The sequence below is a fragment of the Ammospiza nelsoni genome, chromosome 3 (assembly GCF_027579445.1).
Source record: "Ammospiza nelsoni isolate bAmmNel1 chromosome 3, bAmmNel1.pri, whole genome shotgun sequence".
In the NCBI taxonomy this organism is placed as follows: Eukaryota; Metazoa; Chordata; class Aves; order Passeriformes; family Passerellidae; genus Ammospiza; species Ammospiza nelsoni.
Genome location: NC_080635.1, coordinates 51,503,380 through 51,521,571, shown reverse-complemented (window position 1 = coordinate 51,521,571; position 18,192 = coordinate 51,503,380). Strand labels below are relative to the sequence as shown.

At 35.3% G+C, this 18,192-nt stretch overlaps 1 protein-coding gene across 14 annotated transcripts in view; it reads left to right on the top strand.

The window, feature by feature from the left end:
* REPS1 (RALBP1 associated Eps domain containing 1) overlaps positions 1-18,192 on the top strand; it is a 63,992-nt gene that overhangs the window by 17,073 nt on the left and 28,727 nt on the right. For 13 of the 14 annotated variants that reach the window (XM_059468808.1, XM_059468803.1, XM_059468801.1 and 10 more), the window contains exons 3-6: positions 2,427-2,626; positions 11,177-11,330; positions 17,210-17,337; positions 17,817-17,979. In XM_059468808.1, coding sequence (XP_059324791.1) covers positions 2,427-2,626; positions 11,177-11,330; positions 17,210-17,337; positions 17,817-17,979 — 645 coding nt within the window. The remainder of the gene's footprint in view (positions 1-2,426; positions 2,627-11,176; positions 11,331-17,209; positions 17,338-17,816; positions 17,980-18,192) is intronic. The other variant, XM_059468804.1, reaches the window with a different exon arrangement.

Sequence of the window (18,192 nt, the reverse complement as noted above, 5' to 3'; positions counted from 1 at the left end):
ATGAAGGTACAGAATTAATTTCAAAATATAAAATATGTTGCTAAAAAGTTAACAGTGATTGGAACCTCAGTTTCACATTGATAATTTTCTTTATTCATGACAATATTAGAAATACTTGTAATGATTTTTGAACTTCTAGGAATAATTTTCTGTAACCGGTTCCGAGGCTATGAAATACACCAAGTACAATAGAGAGAACATTTATTTTTACCCTAACTGTTTTTAGCTATGGTCTGTTGCCTTGGTTGCAGTGGTTCCAGTCCTATCTATGAATTTCCTGCTTCTAGAATGATTCAAGTGTTGTTGTAACAGCTAACTCAACAACTAAAATGCAGCAGGCTGATAAAATGATTCTGAGCTTTGTTAACTTAGTTCTGCACATTTCCATCTCCAAGATGTCTTGGAGATGAAGTGTTAGAGCCATCCCAAACTAACCTGTATACTCTCTGTCTCTTCAGACATTTAAAATTACTTAAAGCTTATCTTTTGGGACATTTACTTTTTAGCTCTCAGTTTTATGCATGTTTTTCTTGCATGTTTTATGCATTGATTTTCTTAATTTTCTTCATCCTTTTAATATGGGAATTTCTTTCACCTTTGTACTTTTTCCTTTTGTTTTTTTGTATGTCTTGTCAGTGGACAAGGAATTTGCTTTATCTGAATTGCTGAGTGGAAACTCAGTCAAATTTTAAATACTAGGTCTAACATAAGTGTAGTCCAACTGATTAAGTACTCTTTTGATTACTCAGATGGGCAGTAGAGTAAGAATACTGGCATGAGTTATTATGCTACAAGGCTCCAAAGCTGTTGTTCCTTTGTCCCAGAAGATTTTCCTTCCAGGAAGCTAAAAATTGAGACCTGAATAAGTAGTGTCTATTTCAAAGCAATATTTATTTTTTAAGTAAGAAATTCAGGTTTTGGTGGGAAAAAATATTAGGGAGGATGTGGGGATGAAGAGTACAGAGAACTCTTTAATATGCTCAATATCAAGGGTTAGTTCCATTCATGACAGCTCTCCCATTTATAATTGAGGGGTTTCTGAATGGTTGAAATGAGATTTTTCTGCTGTTACTGGAAAAAGTCAGAGAGGAGAGAGGTAAAAATAGCAGGTTAGTCATGTAGGAACTTAGTACAGCTAAACAAACCTATATTTATCTAGTCTTGCTTTCAAAGAAGACAGCAGAATATTTTGTGTTTCTTTTGAGTTCTCTATTATTTTGTGACTTGTGCTGGCACAGCCAATAGCACAGACTTCTTCCCCTGTGTCAGTTGGATCATCTGCTGTCTGTATTTTCCTGGTTTTGCAGACATACACATTTTCACTTGTGTGCAATGGCTTTTTTCACTTTTTGGCTGGCTGTGGTTTGCTGTTTAGTTGTGTTACTTTCCTGCTGCAGCATGGGGTACAATGCTCATGTAATAAACAGTATGCAATTTCATCTTGTATTTTTATATAGTTATAGTACCACTGACTCATTCTCAGTACCAGAAGTAATTTACATAAGCAGTCAGCAAGAGAAATTAAATTTGAGCCATGCTTGTAATTTTGTTTTGTGTTGGAGACATAAATTCCAAATAAACTGTACAACAAACTGACAATTTGTTTATTCACAGTGGAACACTAAGAAGATTGCAGTTGGGAGAAAAATGGTAGAGTGGGAATCTTGCAGTGGGAAATTGAAGGTTTACGTAGTCTCATTTCTATGTTGGGCTACTCTGAACCATGGTACATTAAGCTAATGGGCTTCCTAGCATTTTGTAGAAACTTTGCATTTTAGTTGCTCATATCAACTGAGGTGACATTGGAATATTTCCAGTTGTATTTCCAGTATTCCAAATGAGCTAATTTAGCTTTTGTTCTAGAAAAGTATGCATAGATGTGTTTAAGCAATAGTCACACTCTTGGTATGGCTAGATTATGTTATCTTTTGTAAATATGGACATGACATTAGCTCACCAAAAGATAATGCTGAATATAGGGCAGTATTTTAGCATTTGTTTTGCTGATGAAGCATTCTATATGAAGACCCTAGTTCTTGATATGTGTTAGAAATGGTAGCAAAATTTTGAAAATCATGCTTCAGTAATGATATGCTGACAAATCTAACAAAAAAAATGAGCTAAATCCAGGTTATCTGGTTGCTGCTGCATTTAATGCACAGTTGTGGTGCAAAGCTGTGATGGGGTAATATGAAGTCATCTTTGTGTGCCAAAGTCAGAACTTGGGCAGCAGAATCCTGAAGTCTAATGCAGAAGAGGTACTTGCTTTTTCCAGCTGCCAAGTGTTGGCTTGACTATAGCAGCAGACTCAGTGTGTAGGGAATTGAGTCACATGAGAAATTTTAACTTCAAAATAGAACAGTGTTTTTATTTTTAAACATCATATTAATGTATAGTGAATGTCCTGCTTTGTGTTTTTTTAACAGTAAAGGACCTCCCTCTTCCCAGATTTGTTGTGTCAAAGAATGAACAAGAGTCAAGACACACAGCCTTGTATTCCTCAGATGCTGATAACCCAGCTTCATATTCAGGTGTGATTCCTCCTCCTCCACCTGGCAGGATACAAGTCAAAAAAGGCTCTGTGAGCCATGATGCAGTTCAGCAGCGTACATCAACTGATCAACAGGTAAATTAACTTAAAAGATTAAATGGGATTCTTAATCACTGTTTTGCTGTGGAGATGCCAATTTGATTGGGCTTCTAAGCTAGGTTACTTTCAATATAGTTTCTTAAAAAATATATATATATTATACATGAAGACCATATCTGCCTCTGAAATAGTTGCATGTAAGGAGACATTTATTATGAGGTCTTAAAATCTGTGTTTAAAATATTGGCAGTAATGGACAAAGAATTGAGACAGAAAAGAAATTCAGTGTGTAAGTTAGGATGGCAGATATATAGTTGTAGTCATTATGGTATTAATAGCTTGTTTATTAAATCATTCCATCAGTTTCCTGGTCATTGGAACAATGGTACTGTGTGCCATGGAAGACTGAATTTCTAGTCCTTCAACATGCTCCAATACGTGCAAATCTGAAATACTGTATTTAGAAAAAAGTTCTCTAAATTTTCACAGTTGCTTTTCTCTGCGTTTGTTGTTCAGTGGTTTAACTGTTAAGGAGAGACAATGAGAACCAGAAAAACAGACCACAGTTTTCAAATAGCTTTTTCTTATGTTTTAATAATGAGAAAACTGATTACTTTCTGTTCACTAGTTCTTTCATCTTCAGTGACAAGATGTTTGAATTAATGAAAACTGTAAAAACTTACAACTCTGTGCCTTCTCATACACAATTCCTTGGGTTTACAGTCTTGATGCTTTTTGTCCATGGGGAAATCCATTCTGATTGTCTTTTCTACAAACAAGAGCTGAGTACAAATGCTAAATTTTGCTGGGTATATGTATTGAATTACCTGTTTTCTTCCCCATGGTATGCTTTTATTCTGGACTTATTTTGTAAAGAATTGGGGAACTTGCAAATGTGCCATAGTCTCTGTGGGAATCAAGGAATCACTCATAAACATTTATTAGTCTCTATGGGAATAGCTCAGACTGATCCAATATAAAGAAAAAGTAAATTAGTAGAGGAAATCCATAATCGGTGTTTGGCTGCCACTTCCTTTCTTTCAAAGAGAAGATAGGGAATATAATGAAAAAAGAGCTAGCAGTAGGTCTCAAGATAGCTTTTTGCTGTCAGGTTTTGTTAGGTGTGTTTGAGACTAGCTACCAAGCACTTTGCACATTGCAGATTTCCTAAGTCTGATTGTGAGGTTTTGGTCTGATTGAAACTGTGTTTTATATGCTTCCATCATAATGTTGAGTTTATTTAGTGAACAGTTGTAATTTGGTACAGGAATCTGTAGTGGCATAATGTTAAAATAACAAAAAGTGCATCTGGTGTTTGAAGTCTTCAAGTTCAGAATAAAGAAGCCACATATTCACAAAAGTGTATGTGCATCTCAATTTAATTTCTCTGTTTTGCCTGATAAAAGCAACTTGGTATCTATTTTTTACACAAGTCTGTCTGGATTCTTCAGAATAAAGAAACTCTGTATCTAAGTCCTTGGAGTAATCTGGCCCAGAAAGCAGGCTTGGAACAAATGTAGCAGACAGGACAGCTTTGAGTCCAGCAGTTTTAAGTTTCACAGTCTAGAACATCAGGGAAGTATTGTCTAATTGTGCATCCTGTTGTAAAGCTGAACAATCTATGGCTAATGCTACATTTCTGTACAAGGAACCCATTCAAGCAGCCTTATTGTCCCAATCTAATACTTAGTGATTCAGATACCAGGTTACAAATAAACTGAGAAAGGAGCTTGAGCCCAGATTTCTCACTTAACCATTTAAATACTCTAATTGGTTTGTTTTATAAAAGATGGGTACTGCTTTTATCCATGTTTTCATGGAAATTGCTGATTTAGTTGTCTTGGAGATACCATTCAGATTTATAAAATTTAGAAGGAGTTTCAGATTCTGAGTTCTCTTGCCACCTTTTTCACCGATAAGCGTTTGAAGAGATCAAGTCTGACAAGTAAATCACAATGTGTTATCTTCCTAGGGATCACTCTTCTTTCTGGAGGAGTATGTCAGTTAAGCTTGGATATTTCACTCATGGAGTTTATCATGTACTTGTTAGAATCTCCATTTGCAAATTTGGAGGTTTGTTTTTTCTTAAGCTGTTTGTGGCTTTGAGAATGTGGCCAGCGCTTGAAAATACATTGATTTCTTAAAATGCTATGGCTGAAGTATTTTTTCTATGGCATCATAAGGTATCTTAATCTTCACCTTTAAAAAGTGGTTCATTTATGTGCAGCTTTCTGTATTGGTGAGATTTGTCATGCATAGTATAATATCTCATAATCACAAATGATTAGCAGTTAGGTTGTGTTTCCAAAGAGTAGCTATAAATGATTTTGTCCTAGCTTTTTTAATTTATAAATATAGCACCGGGCAGAAGTTTATATCTTTTTAATATTGTTAGAAGGTGACTGAAGTCATGCTCAGCTGTCATGGAAGCTGCAGAACTGATTTTAGGAGTCTAGCTGAGTAATGAAAGATGCCATCACTCGCTGGATAGCATGTTAACTGCACGTCCTAGTGGAGATAAAACACTGGGTAAAAATATTTTTTTCCTTCTGACAGAATTTCTTATTCCTGTGAAATAGAGGCTAAGTAGATTTTGAGCACTTCTGCTGACAATGTGACATCTATACAAGCCCTTTGGTGACATAGGTATGCTACCACAGTAGCATATACATATCTGTACCTTGATAGCAGCAGCTATATTACTAAAAATGTTATTGTACTGAAAACTTTCATAGAATAGCAGCAATGTTGAGATTAGGAAGAATTTTGTGTCTTCTGAAGGTAGAATGACTAAATATCAGAAATTACTAAATATTGTTAGTGTTGGAGACGTTTTGTGTTTTGCTGTTAAAGCCAAAAAACAAATACCTCTTTTAGGTTTTTTAGTATGATCTGATGTTGATCAGGTACTGCTTTAGAATACTTACCCCCTTTCCTGCAAAAGAGGTAATTTGGCTTCAATAGATACTGAGACTTTAACATCTGAAAAACACCTATCTGACAAACACAGGCTGAAACTTGCTATGCCCCTGAAAATAAAAGGTAAAGCTGAAGGTGCTCCTCTGCCTATGGGTGCATTAAGCATCTTACTGGCACTCCAGATCATATTGATTTAGTGCTGTCAGTGCAGCCTTAGGAGGAGAAGCTCAAATTTGGTACCTGTAGCAGACAGAATTTGATAAAGAATTTCAATTCTTTCAGCTGTATGAAAACCAGTGTGATTTTATTTTAAAGTTCTGCTAGTAGGTCTGGTAGTTTGTTTCTGTGCACTTCTGTTTTATAGATTGAACAGGTAATTTCAGATAAAATTTCTGTGTGTTTACAAGCACAGAACTGGAAAAGATCTCATATAATTTTATTATTATATGAAGTTTTTAAAAAGATCAGTGTTCTCTCTTGAAACTGCAAAGCCTTTTATTCCACACTGGCTTTGTTGGGAAAAACTATTCCAGGGCCTTAGTAGGAATATTCATGGGAATATGATGGGAATTCCCACTTAACTCAGCCTATTCATTTAACAACTTTGTCATTAGTATTTGATGCAGGGCACTACCAGTATTTACTGGGAAACTATTGCATTCCACTTTAGCTCTGTTTTGCTTGACAAAGCAATACATAGTCTCAGTTTCATTTCATAAAGTCATTACCAGTAATCCTTAATCCTTCTCTGCATGTGATCCAATTTGAATTTGCATTTATTGAAAATGTTTTGCTACATTTGTATTTCTTGTTCCAAGTGATATTTGACCAGTATTAATACTAATTGGTAGGATTCTTTCCTGTTTTTGCTTGATATGTCTCACCTCCTATACCTTGGCAGCTGTGAATAAAGCAAATCTGTCATACTTGACGTTCTGTAGGGGTCTGATACATGACCTGTGCATCCAGTCTTCTCTTTATGGCCTTTGATAGTAACATTCATTATGCAAGAAAAACTGTATTTTATGTTTTAAAATTTAATAGCTGACTGTTCCCTATGTCCTGAAAGGGATCCATCTCTCTGCTGCCTTACATTTGTTTTTACAATTTGTAAGCATGCTATGTAGTGTGCATAATTGGTTACCTAAAGTATCAAATCAGGTTATTGTCCAAATCAGTCCTTCCAGAGCATTATTAGAAACTTCCCTTCAATCTTGTAATTTCCATTCTAACACAATCCAGCTTTGCCCCTTCTGTAGCCAGTTCTTTTACACCTTAGATCCTTGTATTAATCTCCACGTTGTTGGAACTATCTTGTATGACACCTGCTGAGGTAATGCTCAGCTTCAGGTTAAATGTGGAGCAGCTCCTTTGTTGAGGAAATGACAAAAATACCAGTATAATTTCTCATGCTGTGATTGATCCCTTTTTCATTTGTTTCTGGTTTAATTATTATTTTCCTCATTTGGCTGAACCACACATCCTGCCTTGAAAAATGTGCTGTAGGTGGAGAAGTTCTCATTGAACCTTGGGCTGTTTTGTTCTTTCAATCAACTGAAGGCCAGTTGATTAAAAAAACCTGGGTTCTGCTGTGCAATTGCCATCTCTAAATAAATCTTTTTTCATGATGAATCTGGTGACTAACTCATAGACAGGTTGGATGATATCAGGACCTGGATCACAACACCTTTAAAACTATTCTTGAGATATCATGTCTGGCTTCATTGCCAGAATTCTTGTTAGGCAGTTTTCTTCTGGCCTGATGTGTGCAACCCAGGAAAAGGCTTATAATCTCATTTGTCTCATGTATGCTTATAATGCCCTTGAGAGGCTGAGATCCCTCTGGACAGAATTGTCCCTTTAGCACATTATTGTGCTGCCTTAAGCCGGTTTATTTACTTGTGTACTAAGGCTCTTTTGTTAGTCATATATTATATCACCTTTTTTAATTAACATGCTATTTTTAGTAACTTCTTGTCAGTTCAAAAATATCCAAGTTAGGAGTACTTCAGGTCTCAGTTTTGTAATTCCAGTCTGACAAAAATGCTTTTTCAATGTTTTTAAACGTGATTTTTTTTCTTAAGATGCTCTACTTAATTTTTGCCTGGTAGCTATAACATTTTTTTTATTAGTTATTGACAAAGATTGTCCTCATTAGTTTGATTCAACATGAAACATTAACCATTTATGTCACCATGTTTTTATTAAGATATTTTCTGGAATCATTTAAAGAGATAAGTGGCTTAACATAGTAAAATACAGAATGTTGTAATTACTTTGATTTTTATCGAGATTTGTCAAGAGGGAAAATGAAAACTAGTGGTTTAAATGTTTAAATGTAATTGCATTGAAAATACTAAGCAAATTATAAAAATAAGATTTTAATAGTAGCTGATCTAATAAACATCTACTACAGTGTGTAGACGCTGAGTTCTACACACTGTAGTTCCCAAAGAGATTTGATGGGTAACTTCAAATGTCTGAGCTACCAGTACGCCAAATAATGCAAATTATTCTTACATACTACAGTTTGGGAGAGCAGATAAGTTAGGTTCTGTATCCTAATTATCTTTTAAAAATCTGATTCTGGATTTTTCAAGCTTTGAAAATCAATTTCTTATATTAGTAGATTGGACATGTGAAAGCAAAGAACCCTACGTGCTCAGTTGTAAGAAACGCTTTCATAAACTCTCAATGCACTTTATGCAAATGTGCATTGCAGCTGAGAATAATATTGGTTCTGATAAAACTACTCTTGATTCTTTGGTAGAAGTGTGAAGCTCAAGACAAAACTGTAGTGGAAACTGTACAATAAACCATGTTTCCTAGTTAAAACTGATAACTTTTTATCCAGTGTAAAAGCAGATACATACTTAATGACCTATATACAAGGGGTAAACGAACCTCTATATAATTGCAGTTTCAGTAAATCTCTACTCACTGTGTTTTCTCATGACTGCGTTAGAATGGGAGTCAGTATTTCTACTGTCCCACCTCCTCCCCAGCCTTTTTTGGCTTTCATCTTCCTTCTTTACATTTGCATCAAGCTAGCAGCGTTTTGGCCCGGACATTTGCTATATACACACCTATTTGCATGTGTATATATAAATATGTTTTAAAAAAACACCTAAGGATTTTAGCTCTCTTAAGATTCTAGTTAGCTAGAGTGGTATTTGTGAGTGACTGGGATTGTGCAGGGGAAAGATGGTGCCAGAGCAACACTGTCTAAATTGGGTTTAAACTGGTTTGGGAATGTGTGACTTATATGACAGTACAGCTAAAAATGTGGATTGTCCACCTTCCAGAAGTTTGACATCAGAGCTGGTGACATGCTTTTGCTGTTTAAATATTTTTGGAGTCAGTAAGCTCCAAATCAATTGTGGGAAATCTGTAAATGTTCAGAATTCTGATATAATGTTGTTTTGCCTGCTGAGGACAAAATTAATTATTTCCCATGTTTGTGCTTCTGATGATGTGATTACTGTCACTGCATGCTTTACAGAATTGCATGAACCACATGTAAAGATTTAGAAGAATTAAAATTAGGGATCATACTTACAATTCCTTCCTGTGCTGGCAGCATAAGACCAGCTGTTAGGCAAAGGCTTACTGAAGAGTTCTCAACCTGAGGCAGGGCTGCTTCATGATGAATGTGTGTCAAGTTTTAATGTTCACATGCAGTTACGAGAAGTAGTGAGTCGTTTCCTCTAGGCAGACTATCAAACATTTGTCTGCCTCAGGTTTTCTTCTGTGTCTTTCTGGACCATCTGATTTGTCAGAGTACTGGATTATTTTAATAACATCTGTGTCCAAGCATAGCTTTCTCTACTTTTGTCCATGATATTTTGTCTAAAAAATTCAAACATCCCTCAAATCTTGTTTGAGAAAAGATGACTAAAAGCTTAATAGAAGAGGGAGCTTTTCATTGATTTAAGTGATGCAGTGTCATGTTGCACCTATCACCTGTTGTACAGTAGCCATTCAACCTCAGTTCCATTTTCCAGCCTGCAAGTGGCACTCTGAAAACCCTGACTCCTTCCGCTCTTGTCCCCATGTACCAGTGAGGATAAGAACATCCTGCCATTGAAAATAAATCTGTTAACTAAATACAACAAGGAGAAATCTTCAGGCACATTTCAGAAAGGCACATAGCTGCAACCAAAAAAAGGATATTGAGTTGATGGAAGTACTGTGGAGGAGCAGTAACACATACTGTGCAGTCAGCTGATCCCTCAGTTAAAAGCTGAACTGAATTAGTATTGCTCCCAGCCATTTTGTAAAACTTTTTGCCAGTATGTATGAGCGTGATTTAAATACTTTGAATAGAAAGTTTGAAATCTTGTGGCCTAGAAACTTAGTGGAGGAAATCTGACTTGATGATCAGAACTTCCAGAAAATACCTCATCTGCAGAATCAACCAAGATGGCTTCACTTCACAAGGAGTAGGAAAATCAGAGGGCAAAAAAAAAGGCAGAACTTTACATCAACATATTGTAAATTACCAGCCATTGTGGCTCTAAAGCTTTTTTGTTAGGATGCATATACTTTTAGAATATACCTTGCTTTCTAACTTTTAAAAACACTTTTAGACTTTCATAGGTGTAATTTTTTTTAAAAAGCTTAATGGTCTTTGAATATTAGGCAGAGTAAATCAGTTTGGGTAATTTTGGGGAAGCCTACATTCAGTCTGTCTGTTGGTACTTGATAATATGCTAACACCTGTTTACGTAGAGTACCCAACTTTGTGTACTGCTGACACAGATTTTGAGGTTTTCGGCTTTGTTATTACTTTTCAGGATATTTGGAGTTCAAGATTTGCTTTTTTTCCTTGTTTTCACTAGTACAGTTCAGTTCAAATAGGGAGAACTGGCAAACAAGAATTTCAAAATATAAAGCTATAGGGAAGAAATTACTTTCTACTACACGAATACTTGGTACAATAAAAATTATTTTTCCTTTATATTTTATTTGAAATGAGGTAAAATGGTAATCTGAATGTCTTATGAGAACTGATTCCATGTAGAAATGGCACATGTGATTCTCTTTTTTCCCACCTGTTCAGGGAGAGTATAGTATAGTGTGGGATTAAAGAGAAGTGTGGGCCTTAGAATTATGGCAACATTGCCTTGTAGAGCAGAGAAGTATATCTTAGCTGGCACCATTCTTTTTAAAAAATTGAATCTATGTTTTTACATGTTAAAAAATCAAATGTCCTATTTGGTGTTTTTTTTTTTTTCATCAATCCTTAATTCTGGTTTGTTTTAAATGAAAGTAAATGACTGTGAATCGTTTGATTAGCATTTGGTATGATAATAAATTGCACAGTAAGTATTTGAGATCTGGTTTCAAATGTAACTTTTATCAGAAGTGAATCTTACAATCTAGTTTCCTCTGTATCTAAGCCATTTAACTCAGCATTGCTGTTGTTTTAAGAATGTCATGTTAAAAATATATTAGATTACATTGTTTGATGTAAATGTGTTCAGTCCTAGTTATACTGTACCTGACTTCTCCCGTTCCCTCATTTTAATAAGTACAAAAATTTTCACTGTCTAAAGTGAGAGTTTAACTGCAGTGATGGTTGTTTCTAGAAGTAATGGTTTTAGATAGGCTTTTATGTGTTTAGTTATGTAGTAAAAATTTTAAAAGATTCCTTTGTTTTGTTAGGAGTCCACATCTCCAGTTGTTTCACCACAGCAATCCCCACCAACCTCCCCGCATACCTGGAGGAAGCACAACCGCCATCCCAGCGGAGGGAATAATGAGCGACCCCTCGCTGCACCTGGGCCTTTTTGGGCTCCATTTAGTGAAGTACAACCAGGTATAAATGTCTTGTTATGCTTCAGTGTTGTGGAATTGTTAAATAAGTATAATAAATGAGTTTAGGACAGTTTATCTTTGTGTTTTCTGGTCCTGGAAATTTTCTTGCAGATTCAAGTGTCTGTGTTGATAACAGCACTGTAGAATCTGTGGTCTTACATATGGCAGATCCATTTATTAGTGTCACATGGGAATTGCTAAGGGTTTGGAGGGAGGGAACGAGTGCTTAAGTTTTCCAGTGGAAAGTTTTTAAAAACAAAACTGATAATCCTGTTGAAATTGTGCAGAAGCTGTCAGCATACCTGCAAATGTGGGGACCTCAAGGGAAAGCAGCAGATAATATATTGTTTGCTTCAGTTATATTTGTGGTAGATTAGCTGAATTGCCAGAACAATTAATTTTATTTCTTTAAAGTTTATGTAAACAATGGAAGCGTCTGCATTTCCAGTCTGTCAAGGTAGAACCACTTATTTCAGTGAAGCTTTTCATCCTTTAATGTTCTTCATCTAATATGAAGCCCATCCCTGTTATTGTATCACTGTATTCAAACTTTAAAGGTTTTTCCCTTAATATGTCTTATTTTTAAAAGTTCTCTTTTCTTTTCTGATACCTAGTAGTCTTAATAAATTTGGGAGCAACTGTAATTCAGGTTTTGATTTTGATGGTACTGCTAAATAATGTTGCATTTTGTAGGTTGTAGTTTGAAATTGAACTGTGATTGCTTGGTTTATTTCAGTTATGATATTCCAAAATTGGTCTGTCACTTTTCAATTATTGTCCTTCTGTAATTCTAAGCATCCATGGAGGAACAGGGATTCTATGAGAACTGGTTGGATAAGAAAATAAAACTTCAGAAGTGAAAAGGGTTGTATGCAGAGGTTTATGCTAGTGTCCTGAATGTTGTTTGCTAGTAAGTCCCTCCCAGTCAATTTACAATTAAAAAAAATAAATTAGTTTGCTCATTGCTTATATAATCTCTTCTAAGGGTTCAGTCCAAGCACTGTCAGCACTCGATTTCTCAATGTTCCTTTTCCTGTAGTTCAGCTGACTTTTGTTTCTCTAAAGCTGAAATACAAGTGTGTCTGATTTCCAGCTTGTGAAGTTTTTCTAACTTAAAAAGTCACATACTCCAGGACAGTATGCAAACTCTTCCTTGTGTTGAAGAGTTCAATATTGTTATCTTTAAAATAAAGTTGCAATACCATGTTAATATTTCAGTTTATGATGTTTAATGGGTAAATTTTTCAGAAGTTGTCTGAGTATATTTCTGAACTAGCTCAGTATTCCCTGATTTTATATTCCATACTGGAACATGTTCATAGTTTATTTAAAGTAATTAAAAAATGCTGTTGTAGAAGGATTGTGTCTTCTGGCAATGCTAAAGTCAAAGTGGTTTTTCATATATTACTTTAACAAAAATTTTCAGTGCAATTTACTGTGGATGATCCTTTTTCACTGCAGATGATTAATTATTGCTATGAATTTCAGCTGTTGTAGGCAGTTCAGCTTTTTCCCTCTCCTCTTGATCCTGCATTTTAAGGACAGTGTTTATAGAAAAATTATGTTATCATGACATTTAGATAGAACCAGATAGAGTGCTGATTAGTTTTCTTAAGATCAGTACTACAAGCTCATCTTGATTCCAGTGCAAGATATTTTTGAGAAACCAGGTGAATCGGTAGGGCTGTGCCAGTTCATTTGTGATCCAAGCAGAATGAGAACCCAGGTCTCTGCTTGTATTTCACTTTATTCTCAAACATTACTTCGCATAGTGAGGTTGTCAACTGTAATAATGGAATCTCAATTGTCAAAATCTTTCTGGTGGGTCAGATAATAAACAGCATGTTGCCTAAACCAGAAGGGCAAAAATCAAATCTAATTTTTTTTGTTGAAGAAAGATATATTTAAACTGGAAGATTCTGACTTATGCATAGCAAACATTCCAATGTATGAATTATATGAATTCTCATGTTAACACTATGAGCAAAGTTAAACAGTGTTTTCTCTATTGAATTGTGCTGTAGAGTAATTATTAGATAATAAGTCAATTGTTGGTTTTAAAAATCTTACACATTGTCTTGCATTAGAAATCTAACTCATAGCTGTAGTTATCAGTTTCTTGGAAGAAAACCTGTTCTCATCTCAACAGAACAAAAGAATTTGGATGTTACAATTTTTTGTCACTGTGTTGTCCTGTCACCGTAATTCAGTTAGGGTAGTGTTAATACTTTGTATGTATATTACTGGTTTCTGAGGCACTGTCACACTAGCTCAGTGTGCTTACAAATATGAAATCAGAATCCAAGGCTTGTTACCATCTCTCTTCAAGAATTTTTGTAAAGGGAGCCCCAAAGGTTGCATTTATTTTACATTAGTGTCAGGAATTGAAATTCAGTGACAGACATTGATTACCTGAGTAGAATATTTATAGTTAGCTCAGGTCTCATCCTGCAATGTCAGAGTCAAATCTGTTAAAACCTGAGTCTCTCAAGTGTTTCAGGTGCTTTTGATTTAGCAGTTTAAGAAAAGATCATGATGTTGACAAACTTGGGAGAAAGAATCCTTCCCTACTTTAAATGATAGTTGAGTGGTGTGTCAGAATGAGAAAATATTTTTTTATTGCCTTGTTGTCTGTTGGGACTGGAAGCAAAGCAGAATATTTATGTTGGTAGTATCTAAATAATGATCTAAATAATATCTAAATAATGATCTAAAACAAGTTAAAAAAATCTGAGATCTTCTGTCCTAGGATATGTGTTAGCTTTCTTTTGCATGACATCAGAGTTTTGTGTTGATATCTGAATATCCATGGGAAATTACAGCCCTAAGCCATACTTCTTTCTTTTCTCTTTGGGAGGGATTTTGTAGCCATTTGTGAACACTTCAGGGACAGAAGTGGAACGTGTCCACAAGTGGAAAAAAGTTTAGTATTGATAATGAAGTTGAATGCTAATATGTCTACTGTGCTAACAGCTCCCTTGCATCTTCAGAGCCCTAAGATATTTACTGGGCTTGCAGGGGACTGAACAGTCCTTTGTCCCCTAGTTAGTGCTTCAGTAACTGATGATAGTTGGCCTTGTTGCAAGCTTTAGAATACTCTTACTGGGCATAAGAGCTCTCCAGCATTTTATCTTGTTGTCAGAATTGTATTCAGCTTCTGGTTTTGTTTCACCACAGATTGATGATAAGGAAAGCAATTCTTAGTTTACAGAGTTAGTTGAAAATTTAGTTCTAGTAAACCAGTATTTGTTTAGTTATTGAAAAGTACATGTTAACTAGGTAGAATATTTCTTGCATTTCCGTTTATAGCTCAAAGTAAAGGGGGTAGATTTATTCCACAGGAAATTAGATAATTTTCCTTAAGTTGTCAATGTGTTGACAAGATATTCAAGCTGTAGGAAGAGAGCAGCTACAGGAATTTGTTAGGTCTTCATGCTAAACATAGAGCATTAGACTTCACCAGCTTATTCAAATCTGATAGTTGGTCTTGGGCCTATTCTTAATTTAAAGTGGTGTTGCAGGTGTTCCCACTGATGAAGATGCACAAAGACCACTGAAGGTTTCCCTCATTGGGTTACAAATCATGAAATAAATAGAGATCAATGGCTTTGAGTCTTCTCTGTGACTCAGTTTTCTTCCAATTTCTCTTCCACATTTCTATTTCCAATTTGGTTTTGTCAAATTGAGTTATTGGCTGGTGGCAGTCCATGAGTATGTGTGTAGATGCAAGTCTCCATGGTTACTGGTAATCTTTCTCCAGTGTTCTCCAGCCATCCCATCCTCTGTCCTAAAACATTGCACTGGAGGGTAAATAACAAGAAGAATAATGCAAGAATGTTCAAGGTACCACAGTTTGCTGCTACTGGCATTTCCGTTGCTGTCAAAGTACTGCTGTGGAATAGATGCTGTGCTAAGTGAGATATTAATTGAATTGTACCAAGATCAGTTGTTGAGAGAAATGAAGGAGTAAACATATAAAAGGTTAATGGTAATAATGTCAGTGTCTGAGAGGTAGAGAAAGGGAAAGTCAGTGTATCAAAAATAAAGTATCAAAGGAAGGTCTTGTCTGCCTCTGACTGTCTGTTAGGCCTGAAAGAGACTGGGCTTTTCTCTTGAGTTTCTTTCTAGTGTTTGAGAATTAGGTGAACTACTGAGGAGGAGCCTCAGAGCAAATAAAGCATTGTCAGATGCCTTACCTTTATTCTCAGCACTTTTGGATAAAGTCACTACAAGCTCCAGGCCACATCAGGAGCTTCCAAAAGTGGAGGATGGATTTCAGACAAAATGAGCAGTTAATAGTGCCTTTTCATCATATTAAAGCTAACGTAGAAAGAAAAAATCCTCCACAAGAAAAAAAAATTCTCCTTATGCAAATGCTACTTTTTACTCAATATAATGCAAAATTAAATGTGTTCTGCACAATTATGACTACTCTGTGTAGGAAAAGAGCAAAGATAAACTGGTTCTAAGCATTTTTCTTATTACTTTTCATTTATGGAATGAAAGAGTAATTGCATGTTGCCAGGTATTAGATAGCAGTATTGTATGCTAACAATTATACTGTCACTTAAGATGTTGTCCTCAACATGCCTCACAGATTCTCAGATTTCCTTCATTCTGCTTACTGCAGTGTAGTGTCATAAAGGCTTCAGGAACCTGACATTGTTGATGTTTGTCAGCTTCATAAATTGATTACCTCTATATGAATGCACTTGTCATAGCAGGTTTTTTTAACCAACATCATGACAAAAAATTCTTGGTATTTATTGCTTGAAATTAAATCTTACTAGCAGGATTCAATTTATGACATCAGTGTCCTGTTTCTTGTGCAGAGGGTTTACAGAAACTCACAAGAAGCTGACCTGTCTTTTAAAAGGAAGTCAGTTTCTGCATACAAAGCAAAAATTCTTACCTAAGTATGACTTTATTTGGCATATTTCAAGAGAAGGCATTTAGTTGTGCAAGAAGAGTAGATTCATCAGTTTCACAAATGTTGTTTAGATTTAAGGAGTTCAGCATTTCTTTCAGGAATCGAGGAGTAGAATGGAGTCCTGGAATTTTTCTAGATTTGTTCTAAATGGTTTTTCTCTCTTATCTGAGTTCCTTAAATTTTTAATTTGCAACGGCAATTTTAAAAAAATTTGTTTTGTATGTAGAGCAGTAGATGGCCTTATCTTTCTGTAATTGCTTCATCGTTATTTTAATAATAAGATATTGAACATTGACAGTTCTTCAGAAGTGGATTATAGCAGGGCATTGGGTGAATTTCAACTGTTGTGTCAGATAGTTAATAGACAGCAGATATCAGCATTCTATATGGATGCTTTTTATTATTCTTGGCCTGTTTTTAAGCAACTGAGTTAAGATAGTGTAGAAGTGATGTAGAGGAAAAGTATTGTCTCTGCCAAAACGCCTGGTTCTTAAAAGGAATTTCCAAGACTTTGTTCTTTGAATGGTGAATTAAAACATGAAAAAATGTTTAATATTGATAATGAAGTCAAATGCTAATATCATATGCCACTTTTAAATAGCATTTGTCCATACAAGTGTTGCTTATTTCAATTAAATAAAATTGTGGAGTGTTTATTAACTCATTCAAAACCCATCAAATGGATAAAGTCCAATTTACATTTTACATGTGTTGCAATAAGCTCATTCCTCAGTTCTGTCTTTTTAGTGCAGATTTAAGCTAACATAATATAAAAATCTACAGAAGTGAGGAGTTCAGGAGGTGAACTTGGTCACCTTGGTGCACTTTGGTTTTCATTTTTCTCATCATTCTATAGTATATCTCCCTGACAGGAGATATTTCCATATCCACAATTCTTTCTCAGTTTTCAAGGTTGTCTTTTGAAAAGGAAATGTTTCTTCTAATTTCAGGCTCATCTACTTCTAGTGATCCCATATGGTCTGGCCATTCACCACCACCCCATCAAGAAAATTGGGTCAGTTTTGCAGATACCCCACCAACCAGTGCTCTTTTAGCCATGCATCCTGCTTCTGTCCAGGTGTGACACTTTATTGGTATTTGATTTGCCTCATTCAGATTGATGTTGCAATCCTTGAGTTTCTTTTTTCCTTCATAATTTTCATTGCAGCTGTTTACTGTGTATCTGTGCTGTAGTCAATTCAGTGCTATTTGCCCAACAGATACTTGTTTCATTGATTTGCCTTAATTTGGAATGATTAAATGAAAGCTACTAATTTTTTAAATGTCAACAATTATGGCTTCTAAACATTTGTATTTAGCTTTTTATGCATATGTGCCATACTTTTTTTTTCTGCTTACATACCTGCGGTCATTCCATATTGTGTCAGTGTGCAAAAATATCCTGCCATTATCCTGGAGATGCCATCTGCTGATGGTTTCCTGCAGTTTTTAAACTACTGTGAGTTTTAACAATGCTTTATATTTTGAAGGCAAGAAGTTGAGAATTCATAGAAGCATTTTAGGTAGATAATACTGAGGAAAAATATTTCATTTCAGGACCAGACAACAGTACGAACTGTAGCATCAGCTACAACAGCAAATGAAATTCGTAGGCAATCAAGTAGTTATGATGACCCCTGGAAAATAACTGATGAACAAAGGCAGTATTATGTTAATCAGTTTAAAACCATTCAACCTGATCTAAATGGATTTATACCAGGTAAGTTACTCTTTACAAAATATAATTGTGGGTGCATCAGTTCTGTTACAAAGACTTTGTTTTGTACTTAGGCTTGCATACTATTTTGAAGGAAGTTCTGCATTTTGCTGATAATATTCTACTATAGTTGAGTGTAAGTCAAGGAAGACTAGAAACTAATTTGCCTTTTCCCTCATTTAACCCTAGTAATTAGTGTCATTTTTCCCAGAACCT